We start from the raw sequence: 22,201 nt of genomic DNA, 5'->3' as shown, positions 1-22,201 counted from the left end.
CCTGACTCACTACATTGTGTCATAAGGGATGTCACTATGAAAGGGGTTAAGTTAGCATCAGAGCCTCGGAGTCTTCTCACTGGCTCCAGGGTTGACATCTGTCTGTGTGCATGACATAGACACAGGAAATAGTCTGCCAGTAAAGAGTAGAATGCATAGAATATCTAACCAGTTTTAGATGCATTAAGGCAAAGGTTGCCAAGATGTTGACCTTGGGGTTGGTAAGAGATCTCTAAGTCTGTGGCCTAGTGGTATAGTCCTGTGGTACTAGTGCCCAAGCAGGGATCTAGAGACTTGCGGTTCTGTGTGGACTACCGAGCCCCCAGTAAAGCAACATAGATCAATGCCCATCTAGTCCCAAGAGCGGATGCTCTTGTGGATCGATTAGGTACCGTAAAGTACTTGACCACAATTGATCTAACCAGTGGGTATTGGCAGATTGCCTTAGTACCAACTGCCAGGGAAAATACTGCAGAAGAGTTGTATTAGTGCAATGTGATGCCCTTTGGGTTTGGAAATGCTCCTGCCACTTTTCAGCCCCTGGTGAACCATGTTCTTACAGAGCTGGGAGAGTTCTGTGTGGGCTACCTAGATGATATTATGGTATTTAGAAATTCATGGCTGAGTCTACCTGAGACACCTAGGGCAGGTGTTGGATAGCATACTGGAGATAAACTGTCCATCAAGACAACCAAGTGTCAGGTGAGGCAGTCTTCTGTAGTCTATCTTGGACATAGGGTTGGAGGAACAGAAAGATCTTCTAATTGGATGAATGCCAAAACTGTGATGGGGTGGGAAGTGCCTAATACCTAGAGTGAAGTAAAGGCCTTCTGAGGATTCACTGAGTATTACAGGTACTTTGTGGCCACCTACGGAACTATAGTTACCCCAGGACTGAGGAGTGTCAAAATTCATTTGATGAACTCAAGTAGGCACTATGCAATGTATACAAGCGGTCTCAAGCTGGATGATCCATAGTAAAGTGCAACTTAATGAGGAGAAAACTGAAGTTATGATACTGGGTCCACAACTAAGATCTGGAATCTCTCGTAGCTGTCCCTCGGCTCTTAGTGAGTTTCCTTCTCCCAAAAAATTGATAAAGAGTTTGGGGATTACTCTGGACCCCCTCCTGACTTTAGACGTTCATGCCAGACACATATCTACTACCTGCTTTGGCCTACTTAGACTTCTTAGGAAGGTCTTTGTCATCCTCCCGGCATTGGCAAGAAGACTTATTGTGCAGGTACTGATTTTATCAAGATTAGACTATGGGAATTGCCTTTTTTTAGGCTCCCCAGCCTATCTGAAGGAAAATTTACAAAGAATACAAAATGCTGCAGCCTGTCTACTGTTGGATATCCCGAGAAGGTCATCAGTGCCAGCTGGATCAGCCTCATTGCACTGGTTGCCGGTTGAGCAGCGGATCAAATTTAAGGCCCTCTGTCATATACCTAGGTCCTTGCAGGATAGAGGACCTCCACTCTTTAAGAATCTGGCTTCATTTTACAAGCCGAAGAGACTTGAGATCCGCCACAACAGCCTTAGCCTCCATACCTAAAATTAAGAAAATTAAATGGGGCGTACTTAGGAGCAAAATTATGGAATTCGCTGCCTCTTAAAATCCAGGTGATGAGTCATGAACTGGAGTTCCGTAAGGCTTTGAAAACATGGCTACTCTGATATTGCTCCTGCTTGGGTCACTCTCCCTGGTTAAGGTCTATTGGCGCTGGGAAACCTGAGGATATCCAGGTGCTCTACAAATTGTATAACATAACATAACAGTGCTCCAGTACTGAAAACACCTGCCTATAGTCAACCTTTCTCTGTACTAATGGATGCCTCTTACAAGGGAGTTGGAGCAGTGTAAGATTAACTGGCTGAGAAGGGCTGGGAGCAGCCAATATCCTTTATTAGTAGGAGGTTACTACTCACTCAACAGCTATTACAGCTTTGTAATAGTGTGAGCCTTGATTAAGTTCTGTTCTTACTTACTCTGTACTAGGTTTGTAGTGCAAACAGATCATAAGCAGTTGAAGTGCTGGATGGCCAGAGAGAGTCCCAAGTTCTTGAGATGATCTATCTCTTGCAATATTTAGGTTTCATTGTGCACCAGCAGAGCTGGATAGAGCCAGGGAGATGCTGATGGTCTTTCCTTTCCATTTTACTGATCTGATTACGTACATTTTTCAAGTTAGTAGCAGATTCAGAGTAGTTTGATTTGTGAGCAGCATCTGTTAGGACAGAAAAGTCCCTGTCATAGTAATGGATGTGTAACCCTGCCCTGAGTGCCCCAGCGCTGGTGATATCTGGATCCTTGATAACCATTTATTGGTCATGGGCGAACACGGATTATGTGTGTACTCCCTGACCTAGACCTCTCTTGTGTATTGCAGTTTTGCTAAAGATGGTAGGGGCACCTAAAGCATTACCATAGAGTGGTGGAAGGCTACTGTCTTCACCAAGAGCTAAGCAGCATTAGCCTGGTGGTGCAGCATATCGAGCTTTTAAGTATTAGTAATCAGTAGCGTGAACAGGCCTTCTTACTGTGGAACTGGAGTGGTTCCTTCTGGCCCACTTGTGTAAAGTTCTACTCCTCTGTTCTTAACTCTACCGGGGGTCTGTACTGGATTGTATGCTGAGCCGGGCAGCATGTGTGATTGCTTGTCTGCGCTCAGAACTTTATGTGTTCCTGTGAAGTGATGCAGTACAGAAGACTCAGTGCGCTTGATTGCTTGTAAGTGCTGTTATATATGTGTGCCTGTTATTGCAAGTTCACACTGGGAATAATATGTGCTTGTTAAGGGCACATTCTGGAATACATAGGTCCTGCTAGAGGAACATGACGAGGTAAAGGAGGAACTCCAGACAGATTTGTGGATTGACGCATTCCTGAGAGCTGGGTGGGACACACAATGAAAGAAGGATGAGATAGGTTCTTCAGTGCACTGCAAAAGGGATCTGTAGTGGAGATAGTGCCTTCACTGTGTGCTATTTTGTGACCCAAGGAAGGACATTGTCTTCAGTGAGTGGAGTGTGACCACTGTATGCCGCGGGGAGGAGCATGCAGAAAGCCAAGGACAGTTGTCCCTAAACAGTGTGCGACTGTCATTGGAACTCGATTGCCTACCCCAGCTCTGCCATCTGAGACAGTCCCACTTGTCTCTACATGGAAGAAGCACCATGAAGATGGAAACCCTGTACAGCTATGACAAGACTTACGCTCATCGCTGGCACCAGCAGAACTCATTCGCGACCCTGGATGACTGAATGTTTTAAGGCTTTCCATCTCATCTCCAGCAGGTAAGTCTGCACATCAAGTCGCAGTCTTTGTGAGGGGAATCTGCTCTTACTGAAGCACAAAAAAGGCTGTGACACTTATGATTTTAAATACGCATATAGGGACTTCTTAGACTCATATTCTCTAGGGGGGTTAATCTGGATGATGCCTCAAATAAATGCAGAAAACCCCAGTCTGTAGCTAGAAGAGTAGGATCCTAGTGCCCTTGTGAACAGTGCTAGAATACATAATCTTGTGATGAGTGTATTATTATTTAGTGTGTACTGTAGTTCACCTTGTATGTGTATATAAATGCTACTTTTTACAAAAGCAAATATTTAGCTCGACATTCATTTGTTAAAGTTGCTGAATGTTGAGTTGTGAGCCTGTGCTCACTCAACAACTGCCTCCTTGATGAGAAGCCATGGATTGCTTGGCCTGCATTTCCACTGACAGTAAAATGTGGAAGAGGTTCTTGGCCCCATTGCTCAGAGCCTGTAGTAGGCCAGGTCACAGGACATCAGGACTAAAAGGGTGCAACCACCACGGTTGGGCACAGTAGCCCCTGCTTGCCCTGTGACCCGATGAAAGGGGTTCTGACACCTGGGTATAATTAAAACATTGTGTTCTAGAATGCTTTCTGAGAGACAAAGGCCCATATTTATACTTTTTCAGCGCCGCATTTGTGCTGCTTTTTAATGCAAAAGCGGCGCAAACATATAAAATACACTTGTATTTTGGAATTCTGTGCCACCTTTGCGTAAAAAAATGATGCAAATAGGGCGCTTAAAAAGTATAAGTATAGTAGCGGGACTGGGCACTGAGTGTGCCACCTACCAGAATAGCCTGTCAAGCATGTATCCGGCCTGACAATGCAGGCCTGTGGAGGTACAGTTGCGCTTATGCTTAAGTTGGCACTTCTAATTCTGTAGCCAATCCTGAATGAGTCCTCCGCTACCCCTAGAGCACCCCCTGAAGGGCAGAGCAGGTGGTAGACGAAAGGCTGCGCAGGCACACATAGGTGTCCCCTGACCTGGTAGTGAAGAACCCCCATGTGGGTTTTCCCTACCTAGGGGATTGGCTCTTCCAATAGGTTTTTCTGACTCTCTATCCAGTGGACTTAGGGCCCTGGGCACTTACCCATTGTAAATACAGTGTTCCTACATATGTTAGGAAGTGATGCTGGCCAGTGTGTGCGTGCGTGCCTACTGGTGCGCACTTTAACCTATGGTATTCTTACACATGTGTCCAGCCTGTCATAGCAGGCCTGTGTGTGCACACTTGCACCTATGGTGTTCTTATACATGAACCTAGCCTGTCATAACAGGCCTGTGTGTGAGCCATTGCATGTGTCCAGCCTGTCACTGCAAGCTTGTGTGTGCGCAAGGACACGTATACCCAGGGAGTGAAGAATACCCATGTGTGTTTTTACTACCTATGACAGTTTCTCTGCCCATAGGTTAACATGGGGGAAGTTACCATTACTCCTAGCTGCAATAGTGGATTGCAGTGAGCAGCCTCATAATGTTTTTTTTTATTATTGGATTCATCCCAAGAACATACCTTCCTGTGGTAAAGGTGGTTTTCTCAATAAAATTGGAAATGCTACTTCTAGAAAGTGGGAATTTCTATGCCCTAAAACACTTTGTGTGCCTTTTAATTTGACTCAGGTCCAAACTGAGGCCAGGGGAGCACATCTGTGCATTCCCCTGTGACAGATAAAAACTTTGAGCATGCAACTGGAACGACAGGCTTCTGCAATTTGAGTGCCTAGATGGATAGATCGAAGAGAGAGGTTACACTTGGCATCTGGAAGCCCGATCATGGTCCCACTAACGGTTAAGATCTGCATTCCACGGCCCCGTGGCAGACGGGACTGAAATTTAAGGGAGACATCTGTGGTTCAAAGGGGAACCCTCTGAACCACCTCAACCTTCAAAGGCACACTGCAGTACAACTACTGGTGCCACATTTCAGCAAAGTATAGATCCACTTGTGGGGATGCAGGACCGGAGATGGTGGACTGCGTGGTGCACACTGCCAGAGGAATCTATTGTGCACAGGGAGGATTACTGGCATTGGAAGGAACCGCACAGTATTCCGAAGTGACTGGCCTGGGCTGACTGCCTGCTGCTGTGTCGCACCCCAAAGTGTGCTATCCAAGGGCTTGCTGGCTTGCCCCTGTTCTTTGGTGGAGGTATCAGGGACATCAAAGACCTCTCGCGAGGGAACCCAAACTTTCTACATCTGACACTTGGAGAGCGGAGTCCACCTGGTAGCAGCAGTGTGAGCATTTAAGTATTGTGCCTGAAGACTGTATTGTCTGGTGCAGAGTCCCAAAGGAATTGCTCACATTCATGGAGTGTGGCCCTGCATCAGGGGGCCTCAACATGCATAAGCATATTGTTGGTGGTGAGCTGATTCACTGGCTGCACGACCTCACAGGGCTCGCTTAGTCAATTGAGGCGCATTTCCCTCGTGTGACACGCTGACAGCATGCTAATTGCGTTTGGTGTTCGAATCAAAATTTGCGTCCTTTGGAGGAGGGGGCTTACCCATAGCAGTGTTGCATTCTATCTCATGTCGCACCGCTAAACTTGCGCCTGTGTGTGTTACTGGAATTATCTGGTGAGACTCAAGTCACTGCGCACCAGACTTTGTGCCTCATTTCTGGGGGGGTATGGAATTGGTAACTCTTTACTTGTGTGATCAGAATTGTCTGGTGCCTCTCATACCACAGCGCAGTAGACATTGGGGGTCATTCTGACCCTGGCGGCCGGTGACCGCCAGGGTCACCGACCACGGGAGCACCGCCTACAGGCTGGCGGTGCTCCCTCGAGCATTCTGACCGCGGCGGTTCAGCCTCGGTCAGAAACGGAAAGTCGGCGGTCTCCCGCCGACTTTCCGCTGCTCGGGTGAATCCTCCATGGCTGCGGAGCGCGCTCCGCAGCCATGGGGATTCTGACACCCCTACCGCCATCCTGTTCCTGGCGGGTCTCCCGCCAGGAACAGGATGGCGGTAGGGGGTGCCGCGGGGCCCCTGGGGGCCCCTGCAGTGCCCATGCCCATGCCATGGCATGGGCACTGCAGGGGCCCCCGTAAGAGGGCCCCACTGTGTATTTCAGTGTCTGCAAAGCAGGCACTGAAATACGCGGCGGGTGCAACTGCACCCGTCGCACCTTCCCACTACGCCGGCTCCATTCGGAGCCGGCGTCCTCGTGGGAAGGTAGATTTGCCCTGGGCTGGCGGGCGGCCTTTTGGCGGCCGCCCGCCAGCCCAGGGCAAATCTCAAAATACCCTCAGCGGTCTTGTGACCGCGGAGCGGTATTTTGACGGGGGAACATTGGCGGGCGGCCTCCGCCGCCCGCCAATGTTAGAATGACCCCCATTGTGTCTCATTTCCAAGGAGGTGCTGAATTTGCAATTCTCCACTGTATGTGATCAGAACTGTCTGGTGCAACTCCTACCATTGCACACCCAACGTTGTGCCTCATTTACAGGGAGACGCTGGGGAGGAAATTAGTGTTTTGGAGTGCTCGGGTTGCCTGGGTGTGACTTTGTTCAACATGTGTCCTACAGGGCGCCACCTCCTTCTGAGAGGCTGCCATGCTTCATCTCTCACTCATTGACTGCTCCTTTTGATGCCCGCAGTGCATCGGACCAACTGCCATTCCCTCACCCGGCCCAAACAACTCCTTGTTACCAAGTCCTATCGATTAAATGGGCTTGGGAGTTGAGAGTACGTGATTGGACAACACAATGCTTCTGAAAGCGATCGGAAGCAGGTCCTAAGATGTGGTGATCCCCCTCTGCTTGTGCCTCACAAAACTAGGCAAGTGCCTGAAGGAACAGTGGGACAATCTTTGAATCCCAAGGGGTGGCCAAACCTCCATTTTTTGACTGTCACCTGAAACTGCCTGTTATCTATCCCCTCACCTTTTACCCCGAGACCCTTAAAATGTGTGACTCCAGCCAGGATCAGCTGAGTGTCCGTTGGGAGGTTTCCTTCAACTCTAGGCTGCGGGGGTGGGGTAGTCATTGCTGGCTGAAGGGTGGAGGAAGGAATTTAACCACAGGGTTTGCGAGTACCATATCTACTGATCTCCCGGATATCACTGCATTGTATTAGGATATTGTGTATGCATGTGTGTGCGAGTGCGTACCATACAACCCTGCCTAATATTTGTAGCACTGGGTATCAGTGCTTAGTGAGTGCATGGGAGTGACAGCCTGCGATTAACATCACTGCACGGCTGTATTGTCCTACAGACTGATTCTTGTCAAGAGTGTGTTCCGTTTGAGATTGGCTTTAACCATGTGACCCCCGGCCCCCAAGGCTATTTAAAAGTATTATAATTATCTAAGTGTACACATTACTGCTATTGTTCTGAACCAGGGTGCATCCTAAAGCTGTGTGTAATTGAATTAGAATAATTGCTTGGATTGGTCTCATGCTGACAACGTTTTGCACCGCATGAGGGTGCTGGGGTAAAGTAGTATCTTTCTCAAAGTGTACATATTACTGATGTAATTTTAACTTGGTAGGGCCTAGTACTGGTAGTGATATTTCCAAATGTGATTTATGCACAGAGATACATGATGTTCATGTTGTGTTAACTAATGAGTTGAATACAAACTTTTTTTACATACAGCTTGTATGACGTCTCTTTTGTGAAGCTCAGTGTCACTCAGTATATTTGTTGTCTGAAAGTGCTGTACCTATTCTCAGAGTCAATCTACCCAAGGGTGCGTGCAGGTTACACAGTGAGTGTAATCACCCACACCTGACGGGAGTGGTAGGGTCTGCCTGGCTAAGGCCCTGCCTTAGTTAACCAAAGCGTGCCACCTCCAACAGTCAGTCACATGTTCTTCAAGACTGAAGAACTCAAAAAAATAATTTCTCCCAGGTAACCCCAAAGCAGTCTGAGCCTCAGTATTTAGGCTCATGTACCCATTTTTGTTCATGTGATTGTGTTAGGGAGAACGTGTGGGTAGCATTTTGCTCTACAGCAGTATTTTGATCTAACTCTCTGTTGAATGCAGGTAATTAGCTGGCTTGTGTCATTTAGAAGTGTTTGCTGCTGAAGCTGAGCTTCCCTGGCTGTGCATGATAAAAGACCTTTTGCTGCGGTCCATGGCACTATCATAGGTACAGGTAAACCTTTTGTGAGACTTCCTGGTCATGACTGGGCAGGTTATGTCTGTAGTTTCCTGACTTGATCAGATTCTGTGAGACCAAGTTGCCCGAAGGGCTTGCACTGGAATCAGGCATGTCTTGATGACTTAATATGATTGTCCTCAGCCAGCACCAACAAATGCTGCTGGTATTGTAGCTCTACTGTTGAATCATACCTGAAAAGTGGCATCAATTTAAGTGTCACTTTCTGCTAGTCTTGCCATTTAGCAATCCCTAGTGTGCATGCTTGCGTTCCTGAACCCAAGAAACGATAAATGTGGGACTACAAGCCGTAGAATGCAATGCGCTGTTAGTTTAAAAGTGAGCACTGGCTAATGTGTCACCCATGACAAGAATCCATTTGTCAGCAATTGCCCATGCATGAACAGCCCTGGCTACTTCTAAAATCTGATGTTTTGGCAAAATACATAGAAGAAACCAATTTTATTTTTACAATGAACCTGCAATCATGCATTGAAAAGAGTATTTTTGTTATTGTTATATTAGGACAACTTAGCAAATTAATGATTCTGAGTCAAAGATTAAAACATATCTCATTCGAAATTAAGAAGTTTAAATTGTATTTGTGGCTTCCGGATATGCAGGGGAAATGTGTCAGGAAGGGAAGATAATGAAATATTGATAGGGAGTATCCAAGGGTTGGTAGTGTGAACTGGAGTGAAATTCTAAGTTTGAGGCAGAGTCATTCTGTTCTTCTTTCATCAACGGTCAAATCAAATCAAATCAAATCTTATAAAGTGCAACGACTCACTCGTAAGGGTCTCAAGGCGCTATGGGGGGGTTGGGTCCTCTGTGAGTTAGTCCAAGAGGCTGGTCTTGAGGTCCTTCCTGAATTGAGGTAACAACGGTGACTGAGGTAAAGAGGCAAAGCATCTTCCTCCAACCGAGGTCTTCCATATGCGGGGTACAGTGGTAAGTGCCTGTTGAGCAGAGTGGAGAGGTCTGTCAGGGGAGTAGAAGGTGATGCAATGGCTGATGTAAGTAGGTCCTAAGTCGTGGAGAGCCTTGTAGGCGTGGACGAAGAGTTTGAAGTTGATCCTTTTCACAACGGTGAGCCAGTGGAGGTCTTTCAGGTGTATGGTGATGTGTTTGCAGCGGCAGATGCTTAGGATGAGTCTGGCGGAGGTGTTCTGGATATGCTGCAGTTTCTTCGTATACTTCTAGGTGGTGCGGGCATAGAGGGTGTTGCCATAGTCAAGCCTGCTGGTGACCAGGGTTTGGGTTGTGGTTTTGCGGCAGTCGTTTGCGATCAATTTGAAGATTTTCTGAAAAAGTCAGTGTGTGAAAGGTGGAGAATACAACAGAGTTAAATTGGTGAGAAATTGCAAGAGATGAGTCCAGGATGAAGCCGGCGTTGCGGGCGTGGTTTGTTGGGGTGACGAGTGTTGTAGGGCACCAGGAGTCATCCCAGGCAGATGTGGAGGCACCCAGGATGAGAATCTCAGTCTTGTCTGAGTTGAGCTTGAGGCAGCTCTCCTTCATCCAGGTGGTGACAGCTTCCATCCCGTTGTTGAAGTTCTGTCGGGTTTTTGGTCTTGGTGATGATCAGCTGGGTGTCGTTGCATAGGAGACGATGTTCAGTCCATGGCTTCTGATGATGAACACAAGGGGGGCCATATAGATGTTGAAGAGTGTGGGGCTCAGGGAGGAGCACTGGGGCACTCTGCAGCTGATCTCTGTTCTGACAGGTAGGGCGGGAGTCTGACTCTGTGTTCTGCTGGTCAGGAAGGAGCGTATCTACTGCAGGGCCATGCCGTGGATGCCAGTTGTGTGGATTCTGGAGCAGAGGGTGAGGTGGGAGACCATGTCGAAAATGGCTGAGAGGTCTAGTAGGATGAGGGCTTCTGTTTGGCCGCAGCCGAGGAACGAGCGGATGTCATCTATGGCTGCAAGGAGGGTGATCTCCATGTTGTGGTTGCTCCTGAAGCCTGACTGGGAGATGTCCAGGATGTTGTTATTTTCAATGTGGTTGCGGAGCTGTATGTTGATGGCCTTTTCAATGAACTTGGCTTGGTATGTCAGCAGTGAGATGGGGTGGTAGTTTTTGAGATACAGAGGGTTGGCCGTGGGTTTTTTCAGGAGCAGGCGGATTTTGGCTTGCTTCCATTCCTCAGGGAAGGTAGTCGTCTCCATGGAGCAGTTGAGAGTGTGGCAGAGCTCGGTTGCGATGGAGGTGTTTCCTTTGTTGAAAATGTGGTGGGGACAGAGATCTGTGGGTGCTCTGGAGTGGATGCTACACATGATGAAGCGGGTCTCGTCCGTGGTGAGGGTGGCCCAGCAGTGCTAGTCTTTCACAGAGGTCCTGAGATGGAGGGATGTTTGCAGCTTTTTATCGGGGATAGGTGAACTTATTGACCACAGTGAATAGCTCTTTGGTATTGTGTGGGGTGGCACTGTTGCGGTCCTGCAGGACAGTTTTCCTTGAGGATTTGATGAGGTCATGGAGAGAGTTGATGGCGGATTTGAAAGTCGCGAGGTCCTCCAGAGTCTTGCTGTTCCTCCATATTTTTTTTAGATGTCTTCAGGTGCGTCTGGAGTCCTGGAGTGCAGGGAAGAACCAGCTGGCTTTCTTGAGGTCAGTTGGAGTATCCCTAGGGCGTTGGTGCATTTGGAGATCCATTGGTGGAGTTCGGTGCCAAGATGTTTGTGACTGTGGTGGGGGGAGGTGGTGACATGCTGAGGGTGCTAGTGAGTTGCTCCTTTGTGATCTGGTTCCATTTCCTCTGTGTGGAGCAGAGGGTGCAGAGGCAGACGGTTGGTGTGGTGATGGAGAAGTGTATGCAGTGGTGGTTGGCCCAGTGTAGTATGGAGGTGTTGTTGAAGGTTACGTTGTTGCTGGCGGAGAAGATGGTGTTGAGTGTGTGTCCAGCGGTGTGTGTAGGCAAGGTGGCCAGTTACTTAAGGCTGATGGTGACTGGGTTCTCGAGCAGGGAAGCAGTGTTGTGGTTGTTGCAGTTGTCAATTGAGGTCGCTGAGGAGAAAATAGTTTCTGGAGGCGAGAGCGTGGGGTGCTATTATGTCGATGATGTAGTTGCTGAAGGCTGGGCGAGAGCCGGATGGCCTGTAAATGAGGGTGCTGTGGAAGGTGGAGTTTGGGTTGATGTGGATCTGAAAATTTGAGGTTATCCATCATAGGGGAGTGTTCTTCCGAGTTGGTTGTCTACAGAGGGTGGATTTGTGTGCGATGGCCAGGCCGCTACCTAGCCGAGAGGGACGGTCCTTGCAGAGCAGTTTGTAGCCACTGGGGATGGTGGTCATGATGTTCGGGGCTGATGCTGGGTTTGTCGATGTTTTGTTGAGAAAGGCAATGTCTGGGAGGGTGAAGTCTAGCAGGTCCCAGAGTTCTATGGCATGTTTGTGGACGGAGCTTAGTATGTTGAGAAGGATGCAGTTGAGGCGCAGTGGGTGTTCGATGGTCCTGTGGTGGGGGAGTTCAGAAATTGGTGGATGGTGAAGGTGCGGTGGCAGTTGAAGCAACAGAAAGGTCCATGGGTGGAGGTGGAGTGTCTGGTGTTCAGTGCATAGAGAGTATTTACGTCATAACAATGGATAGTCAGAGGACCAGGGTCTTTGGCACTGGGTGCGGTCCAGGCACAGGCGGCCACAAATGGCCTTGCGCTTGGTGTGCCGCCGCTGCATCTGCTGGGCAGTGGCCATTAGGAAGGGGAGGGAAGTGAGAGGGGTTGCTCTGCTGGGAGGCAGAAGGGTGGGTAAATGCAACTCTGGGAGGTGGGGATCTGCCCCCTTGAAAGGTCATTAAAAATGTAGAAATTGCAGTGTGTGCGAATTTACTTTTGATACTGAGGAATTTGTCTACAATGACGTGAGATTGACATACATTTTCAAACTGCATTACCAGCAATCTTATTTATGCTATATTTTTGCCCTTGCAATCGAGTGTACATAGGAAAAACTACACAAACGTTTTTGTATGGATCTGCCAGCACAGAAGCCGCCTGCAGTGCAATGTCACCAATGCTCCCCTGGTTATCTGTGTATTAAGGCCACTAACTAGGGACTGGTATGTCTCAAATATCGTCAACGGAGAGGAACTTAAGTGGATCCTATGGACCAACAGTCTACACACGGGCCTCAACAGAATAGAGGAGTGGACTTTGTTGTTATGAGCAGATACCTTTCTTTTGGTGACACTTTGCACTAGTTGCTGCAGTACATGAAACAGCAAAATGTACATTCTTAAAAATATACCACTCTTTAAGTCAGTAATCTTGATACTCATGGACAACATGATGGTACAGATATTGTTGGACCTTCCGTGTTTATTAAGGAATACCCCTTTCTGTTCTCTTTTTCCCCTTTTTGCAATGCGCATTTAGGTTGCTCACACCTCTGGACTGTGAAAGGCATTCTTAATCTTGCTGTTTTTCCAATTCCACACTGGTGTATGCAATACTAAGATTATATGTGCCTTCCTTTTAGTATTTTCCTACCTCACATAATTCAAATAACTGTCATGGTACGTTGGTATTGCCATGTTTATACCTACTATCATTTTTGTTTGAACAAACTGATTCTGCCAACCAGACTGTGGAAGGATTATAGTAAGGGATGCAATGTCAAGTTTTTTTTCTTTCATCATATATATTTTGGGTTGAGTTTTATTAGGAAACCTCTAAAGATAGTTCATTATTCCGAAACAAAGATGAAAAATGAATATTATCCCCTTGAAAATTGTTACAATGCCTATAAATTATTGATAAATCATATGATGCAATAGCTATTGCTTGAATATAAATTTCTAAATCAGAAGTGACATTTGAAGGAAAATTGTAAGGAAAAGAACTTACTATAGAGTTACATAAAAGTGCATATTTAGAGAAATCAGGGGGCAGAAGATATTTTTGTTGCAATTCTTCAAACGTTAAAAAAGCATTATTATGATATGCATTTTTGAAATAAAAAATACCAGATTTAATTCAGGAGTGACAAATGTTGCTTTTCGAGGCAGTTTTAGCAATGGATTGCGCCACAATTACATAATTAGGGTATGTGATATAGAAGACTTTGTCTTAATATAAATGCTTTATGATAGTTAAGAAAATCTGGTAAATCAAAACCCTTTTGCAGTTAGCAATTTTTTTTTTTTTATAATTTATTGACAAGGAACCACTGGCATGGCTGTTCCTGTAAATGCACTGCAAGTTTGATGTAGGGCTCCGTCAACACGATGGAGCTGTAAGTCAAATTTCGAATTTTTAACATTCAAAAAGAAAATCCCATAGCATGATTTTCTTTTTGGAAAAAAAAAAAAAAGACAATGTCCCCCTCACCATGGGAGTTCTTTTCAGTGCCCTTTACCAACAGGTTTTTCCTGTCAGTGATGTACATTGAAAAACTGCAGTATGTCCATGATCTAAATTTGGCTGACAGACATATAGCCAAACCAGTAATCGTCCTTACTCCTTCAGGCTGCTGGAGAAGTTTGACTAGTGTCGAGACGTTGTCAAACTATGGTCCGTCAGAATTTAAATTGGGCGAGTGGACAATTAAATTGGTAAGGGGGCAACTCCGTCACCATTGTTACAGAGTTCTCTCTGCACCAACTTCTAAAGCAGGCCCTGTTTTACCAATCTATATCTGCATATGTAGTGGGTGCACTGTGCACTCAATAGTGATCATTCATGGAGTTGATGTGTTGGACATTTGAGGCTGTGCCTAGCCATATTGAGATCCGAAGGACTTCTATGACTCTACTGGTGCACACATGACAATTACAATTAACAATAAGAGGTTATACTTCTCTTGCATTGTTTGTGTGGGTACATATGATATTTAAGCATAGTTAATTGACATTTACTTGGAAATTGGGAGGCGAGAGGTTCGGGGGTGCCGAATCACTTTAGGCTGTAATTGCATAAGGCTACGTTAAGTGTATAATGGATGTACCTGTATACATGATGGATACGCCACGGCATTTGATCATATCATAGCTTTTCATCTGGTACATCATGGCATTACAATAGCTAATGTTTAGGTAGTAACATATAAATATATTTATATGCTTAAGTAGTGGTTTCCAGCTTGATTAATCCTACACCTACTGCTGTTAATTTTGCTTTAATAATGCCACTTCTTGTGATGGGCTTCCTATCATGCTATGAGAGCACGATGTCACTTTCACTACCCATGATATTTAGTGAAATGGGGTAGCCATGCTCTTCTTTTTTCTTTCTACCATTTATTCTTTTATCTCCCTTGCTAGGGGTCAAAGTCTGCAAAATAAGACCCCGTCCCAAAAATTAGTGCCAAGGAGTTACAGTGTACAGTTTTTCCTGTCTGTGCGAGGACTGGTTTATTATTAGTGCAGCTCTTCATTACGTTTAAACGTTTTTAAGTATTTCAAAGTGTGTTTCACACATATTTTAATGCTGAAATATTTCATCATGACTAGGGCTCGGAGAAATTTTAAATACTATGGAGTAATTTCAATATTTATGCATCACTCTTGTGATGTAAAATTACCAAAATCACATGATTACGCAAGCTTGAGTAATAAAGAGTAATTTGGGACACAGATCGTACTGCAGATGCACAGGAACAAATTATGTGACAGCACGCTGTCTACTACTGTTAATGTCCTGTAGTATGCAGTGCTTTTTTCTTACAGGGAAAAGCATCCTGGTGCCTATTTTGGATGGGAGAGTGCATTTTGCACTAAGAAAATGGTGCTAAATTCTGAATTACACTTCAAACCTAATAACACACAATTAAGTAATTACGCTGAAAAGAAGTATACCAGTTATGCTAGAGGGAATTATGCCAGGTGCTTGACATTCCAACTTTGGAATCCAAAATACTAAAGGCCTCATTATGAGGTTGGCAGTCACAAGACTGCCAGCTTTGCGGTGGGGGTCGGATTGCCACAGCTGTGTCAGTCCGACTGCCACATTGCGAGTTTGACAGTCAGGCCGCCAAGCGACTGCTGTCTCCGCCAGGATCCATGATCCCAATGGCATGGGCAGTGCAGGGGCCCCTGTCAGGCACCATCGGAATGCGCACGTCGAGGTGGTAGTCGGCCTCTTCTGTTCTACGAGCTAGCACACGGTTCCAATAGGGGAGCCGAGTGCTATCTTGTAGCACTGTTCACGCCAGTCAGACCGGCGGGAATGCTCTATTTCAATGTTTCCGACGGTCAGCAAGGTCAGGCTGGTGGAATCCTTGTAATAGGGCGCTGGGAGCCACAGCCATGGTGGTGGTGTACTTCCTGCGAGTTTGGCAGTCCTCCATTGGGACAGCCAAACTCATAATCATCCCCTAAATGCTTTGTTCAAGGAATACAGTGGCCAATCCTCGTACGCATGTTTAAGAAATACCTTGACAATGTTCACTGCTAAAGTTCAATATTTGTGTTCCTTCACACCTGTTCTAAAATAGATGATTGCACATAACAATATGGTTGTGAAGCCCTGTATGTCACCTGCAAAATTCCTACAAAAATGTCTAAATCACTGTAGTTCCTCTGTGTATTGCAATGCTGTGAATATTTCGGTAGAATCAGTTAGTTCTTGGTGAACTTCTGCGAGGCTCAAAAACAATGGTAAACTTGCTGCAGCCAAAGCCAAACAGGTAGATTATCCGAAACGCAGTATCTGGCATGTGACTGACGATCAGCCCTTCAGAGGCACTGACCAATTGGAAACCAGTTCCCATGGAACGAGCCTCCATCTCACCACAGTGATACTACAGGGCATCAACAGGCTCACTTTGGCCAGGCCGCTGTAGTTAATGTCAGGAGCTGTCACCAAGGAAATGGTCTCACAGAGAGCAAAGGCCACAGTGTGTAGCGTTATTAGGAAATGGTCCCACAGAGAGAAAACTCCACATTGTGCAGCATTAATCTAAAGTACGCACCATAATAGAAAGCTGGAAACTGATCTGACGCCATCCGTGATTGGCCGATTTCTTCTTCGGTGTTCTTCACACTTTCATGGCAGTACTTAGCTTCAGCTAGAAGGACATTAAAATACAAGAGAATGAACCCAGCCCCTTAAATCAAACTCTGCAGTACATTCCTATTTACCTTTCTTGAATATATGTTACTGTACCGCAAAAACATTATATTTTCAGTAAAACCATGCGAAAATAGCACAGTTAGCACAAAGAAAGTGCTGCAAGTACTGCGTGGTGTAAATCAATGTTTGCAGTATTGCATTAGGGTATAATAGTCATTTGTAATTTTCATTCAAGCTTCATGCTATGAGTTATTTGTGGAAAGCTATCGCCTTTTGGATACTTCAAAGTACTAACAGAAAGAAAGAACATTTAGACTAAAGATGAGATCGGGAACATTTTCCCAGTGGCACGAGTCATTAACAAATCTAATTTCCTTCAATCACCACCCCAGACCTTTATTAAATTCCTCTGATGGCAATTTTTAATACCTGTATTTTCAATTTTTTCCTGTGCTACATATAGTTTTTTTCAGATTTTATGATGTGGTTGAGTCTAGAGCCCTGTACCCTCAAAGATCTGACTCAATGATCTATCATCTTAGAGCAGTGCTTCCCAAAAGCTTTAGAGCCACGGCCCAATTTTCAGAACAGTCTTTTGTGACCCACTTAGCTTTAATAGGGATGAGCTGGGCGATATTTAAAGTAACTAAAGCATTGTGTGGTACTGCGCTCTCATGTACCAAAGGCACATTTTCTAGGGAAATGACCACTAAATATGTACAGATATAACGTTTTACTGATAAAATTACATTGCACACAAAGGATAATGTGTGGAAATTCACTTTACCTTCCTTTCTCTGACCGCAAAGTGAGAGCATTTGACTTCTGTCTTTGAAACCCAGCAAATGTGATCCACAAAAAATCAGCATGCGACCTACAGTTTGGTAAACACTGTCTTCGAGTGTTGTTGATTAATCAGATGACACTTAGCCCCTGATTTATGAGGGCCTAGGGCTACTTTAGCGCTGCCTTATTGTCATTTCTTTTACAGTAAGACAGTGCTAAGATGGCCTTTTCCCTGCTCCATATTTACAAAGTGGCGCAATGGATGCACATAATGTGTGCAAATGGGATGTTTCCCCATTAGGGGGCCAAACAAATGGTGCAAAGAAATCTAAGAGATTTCTTTGCGTCATTTTTTTGGGGCACTTTTAAAGCCTGCTCAGAGCAGGTGTTAAATGGGGGCACACAATTGTTTACAATGGGCCCCTATGTATTGTCGAAAATGTAATGCTAACCCTGAACAGTACATCAATAGCGTCAGAAATTCTGACGGTATTACCCCTACCCTGCACCATGGTGTGCCATATTTTAAATACAGCGCACACATGGTGGCGGTTGGGGCGCAAGGGGTCGCAAGAAGAGTGGTGCTACACGTAATGTAGCGCCACTTTTCATAAATCTGGCCCTTAGAGCTGAGGTCCCTAAAAGGGATATAGTGATATGTCAGATTCTGCAGGCATGAATGCCTTTTATGCCAGTGTGCTTTAAGGACACAGCTCAGTATCTTGAAGTTGATTCTAAACTGTATCATAAGGCTATGAAGTGATGCAAGACTTAAGGGTGAGTTTGATTCTCTACTCATGATTCCAGAAGCTAAGGCACATTCTGGCTGCTTTATTCTGAAGTATTTTAGGCTGACAGTGAGTTCCAACAATTATGATATTTTCAGTAGTCAAAGTGCACCAGAATGAGGACTCTAAACAAGTAAACTGTGTGGCTGCGTTGCCATTTCAGAGGAAGCCATATTCTGTCTTAGGCACTCATTACAAGTGGACCAGATTCAAGGACTGGTAATACCAACCCGCTGTTACCTATACAGGGGATATCAATAAACCATTGTGCTGGAACTACAGAGGGACCATACATTTCTCCTTTGTAGCCCACTATGTAATGGGGAATTACATGTGGGAATAAGTCCTTCTGCCTCAGTTCCTGCGTGGAACCCCATAATTGTGAACTTTGTACTGAGTTCTAAGCCCTCCAAATAGGGTCTGGAGGATTTGTCTCTAGTATCATAAGGGGGATACCACACCCTGGAATATCAGGTACGCTAATACCTTATAATTTCCAATGGGGCTGTAAACTCCCATTGTTGTCACCATCTGGAATTACAGACCACTTGTGAAGAGGGATTTAGGATTGTCCAAGTAGAGGTAGATTGCATGTTTGAGTGCTAAGCATTTTTTAATTGGAAGCAACTGGGTTTTGTTCCAGGCTCCAGGAGCCATTGTGAAGTTATTTCAGAGGCTTTGGGGATCTTCTGGTCTTGGCCCTTAGGATGCATAGCTTGCTAAGTTGGTTTTGACACTCTAGATGTTGACAGTATATCATAAATGTAAACCTCGCTTCCTCCAAATCCTGTTGCTGGTAATCATTCCCTAAGGTGGTTAGTAGTAGAAGCTCCAGTGAACCCTTACACCTGTTAATGAGTTAACAGCCCCAATGAAAACCTGTCCTTTTTAATTCTCCTACATGCAAACCTTTTGAAGCTATCAAAAACCTCTCAAGTAGGTTAGTTATTTTGTTAGATTGAGTAGTATCCTTACACATGCCTCTACTGAATAACAGCTCACATGATAAAAACAGAACTTTGTGTGGGTTAACCAGTGTGCGATACAACCTTTCCTCAAACCACCTAAGCATAAAACAGAAAGCTCGAATTGTGTGATAAAGCTAGGCTGTGAGCAGTTGGGAACTATTGTATTCCTTCACTTTCGAGCTCTGCTTGTTAAGACGTTCATTTCTGAGGAGAAGTTAAATTGTATTTCTTTAAGACTGGGAACCTTTCTACTAGCGTTCAAAACCTCTTGCTAGATAGGTAATACATGGTTAGCACGGCTGAACAATACAAAAGAATCACATCATCAAATGCAATTCATAGAATAGTCTTCACCCATTCTGTTAAAAATCTGTTAGCATCAACCAGCATGCTCAAAAGGGCACACTAAGACTAACTATAGAAATACCAAATAATTCACACCATGTTTCCTTTGGGCCCATTTGCTCCACAAACACTGTGGCACTGTCAACTAAACAAGGGATTTTCAACATTCCTCGTCCTTTTCATTTGAAAATAATTGGAGTAAATGTTTATCAGAGGAAGAATGTATCAACACGACAGAATAGAATATGAGTTTCATGGTTCAATGTGTCAAACAATCACACCTACAGCAGGGTAAGGAAACTCTATTAATGATGATGGTGATCGTCATCATCATCATACAAGAATACATATTTTGAGTGAGAACGTGAAGCCCTTAGTTCCTCGACATGTGGCTAGGACAGAGGGTGATCTGGGGCTGGTCGTTTTTACGTGTAGTTATTTCTCCACGAAGAATTAGTGAGGCCAGTCATTTCCTGCTCCCATATGTCCTTCAAGGGTTGTCATCAGTTATTTGTGCTGTAGCATGGTGAAGAGTGCTGAGAGGCCCAGAGAGATTAGAATAAATGAGATGTACATAAAATGGATTTTCTACTTCTTGTCTTATTGTGACTTTGGTACTGCAAAGAGGATTGCTTCCAAGCTGGCAATTATTGAGCAGGTGATGTTTGTTTAAGTGGGCCTAGTGCCGGACAGTAGCTCCTTTTGCAATGATTTTTTCATTTCGGTAGATGGTTAATTTCATTGCAAAGAAAAAAATCTGAGACTCCCTTGGCAGTTATGGAGGCTGCAGGTATTCCATTTGATAGAGTCTGGGGTATTTGTTTCACTTAATATGACAGAATACAGAACTCCCCCTCTACCGAGGTCTGCCATTATCGCAGAATCTGTAAAGAAAAAATATTGGCCTGTGGACTCCACATAAAAAAGTGCTCTGTCGTTCTTTAAAATGAAGCTGTTGCTAAGTGTCAGCTTTTCTTGGACAGTGCTCAGAAATACTATTTAGTGCACACTTTGTTAAGTTAGATTTTTTAAAAGCCATACTATCATTTCTGCCAAAGGTAAGCAGAAAAACTGCAGAACATCACTGCTATCGTAGCATGTTTTATAGGTGTGGTAGTTTGTAAGATATTTTGATTTTAATCTCTGACCTAAAGTCCATACATAGTCCCTGCTACAAGGAGGTATAGATCTATCGGTTTTAATAATCACCCTAACTTGGGAATGATAAGTAGCATTTATGGAGAGAATCTCTACTTGACTGAATTGAACTGTGTAGGAAGGTGCATTTTTTAAGTCGGAGTTTACTAATTAAAGCAGATATATAAGCACAGCCTTATACCTAAGTATGCAAATAAAACTTAATGAACAACTGTGCATACACATAGATACAACCTTGATATCACAAATAATACCTAATCTGCTACATAGATTTTTTTAAATAGAAATCCAGCTATCAGATGGCACTCAGCATCTTAAAATACGCAAATCAATCCAAACGTTTAAGTTGTACGGCAGTAGCATTTACTGCCCATGACATAAGCAGTGCAACTGTGTATGTCTTTTCATCAGATGTACTCAGGTTTTGATTATCTGACAAATGAGAGCTCATAATCTGTGCAATTTAGTTAAATGATAATTCTCCAGCTTTGTTGAACGTTTTTTATTCAGATCTTCAGAAAAAGTGTTAAATGTAGAGGTCGTGGGTGGTTCTTGGTAGCTACTTTAGAAGGACAATACTCCTGTTTTGTGTACCCATGGCCGGTGTACGCAGTGGACTCAACAGGGCGTCGGTATGGCATACTACAACCACTCTCTGCTCTGGCAGTATCCCTACCTTATGCACACACGTTAGAAAATATTTCCATTAGCAATGATTACCGTCACATTCCTTATGCAGAACTTTCAGAATATATATATATTTATATATATATATATATATATATATATATATATATATATATATATATATATCTGTCTTTGTGGGGGGATTGGAATTTAGAAACAGAAAATTTCTACAGGCCTGCATACTAGTAATTTTTACGCTATTTCATATTTAACATAATATTTCTTCCCGTTTGGCAGAACCAATGGTATCAGCCTTGAACGGATATACTCTGGCTTAATGGCTTTCCTTTTCCTACTTTAAGCTTCCAGACGGAACCCTCAATGGATTTTTCTTGTTGTTGTTGCGGGGATAGATGTCTTCACTCTGAAAGGCTCTTAAGCAGATGGTCCTGAATTGTCAATGTCAGAAGGTGTAACTATCTTACCGGATGTTGAACTGGATAAGCAATAGTACTTAGATTAACAGGTGATTCTTAGGGGCTACATTTCCTTGGGCAAAAACCGAATCCTGGATTCTGTATACAAATATCAACAAAAAAATAGTGCAAGTCTTACCATCCGAATGGAGAAAACTCATCCATGGAATGAGAACCCACACCAACACTTGGATCCCCCTTGCAAATTTCATGCTGGGGAGGCTTCAGTTTCACACAGTGCTGGAGTGTTCCCAATGTAGCCCACACTGAGACTAAAGCTTTATAGAATATATGGATGGCGGAATACCCAATGCCCTGGAGAGGCAGGGCTTCCACTGCCCCCTTGCCACATTTCACGCCTCCCATAGGTCACACAAAAGAGGTGGGAAATCCTTTAAAGGCCAGTCACAGTTGTAGAAACGAGTGCACGTTTTCTGTCAAGCAAAAACCATTATAAATGTCAAACTTTAATCCACCCATTATTCCACCGAATGGTCCAATTCACGGAAGAGCAAGCACTGGATCTGCTTCAGACAGCAAGCCTGGGCCAATGTTCTGGGACAATTACAGCCAAGTGCATGGTGTGCACTGTAATTACAGCCTCTA

The 22,201-nt window shown here is 44.6% G+C and overlaps 1 protein-coding gene across 1 annotated transcript in view; it reads right to left on the bottom strand.

Annotated features, from left to right (window-relative positions):
• Positions 1 to 21,856, bottom strand: part of LOC138284363 (mucin-2-like) — a 1,502,605-nt gene extending 1,480,749 nt beyond the window's left edge. Inside the window, exons 1-2 of the mRNA XM_069223056.1 lie at positions 21,735 to 21,856; positions 16,347 to 16,442 (exon numbers count right to left, since the gene is read on the bottom strand). Coding sequence (XP_069079157.1) covers positions 16,347 to 16,442; positions 21,735 to 21,807 — 169 coding nt within the window. The 5' untranslated portion in view covers positions 21,808 to 21,856. The remainder of the gene's footprint in view (positions 1 to 16,346; positions 16,443 to 21,734) is intronic.
• Positions 21,857 to 22,201: the final 345 nt, after the last annotated feature.

Source organism: Pleurodeles waltl, chromosome 3_1 (genome assembly GCF_031143425.1).
Source record: "Pleurodeles waltl isolate 20211129_DDA chromosome 3_1, aPleWal1.hap1.20221129, whole genome shotgun sequence".
Lineage (NCBI taxonomy): Eukaryota > Metazoa > Chordata > Amphibia > Caudata > Salamandridae > Pleurodeles > Pleurodeles waltl.
Note: the sequence above shows the minus strand (reverse complement) of the source record. Positions and strands in the feature narration are given on the sequence as shown.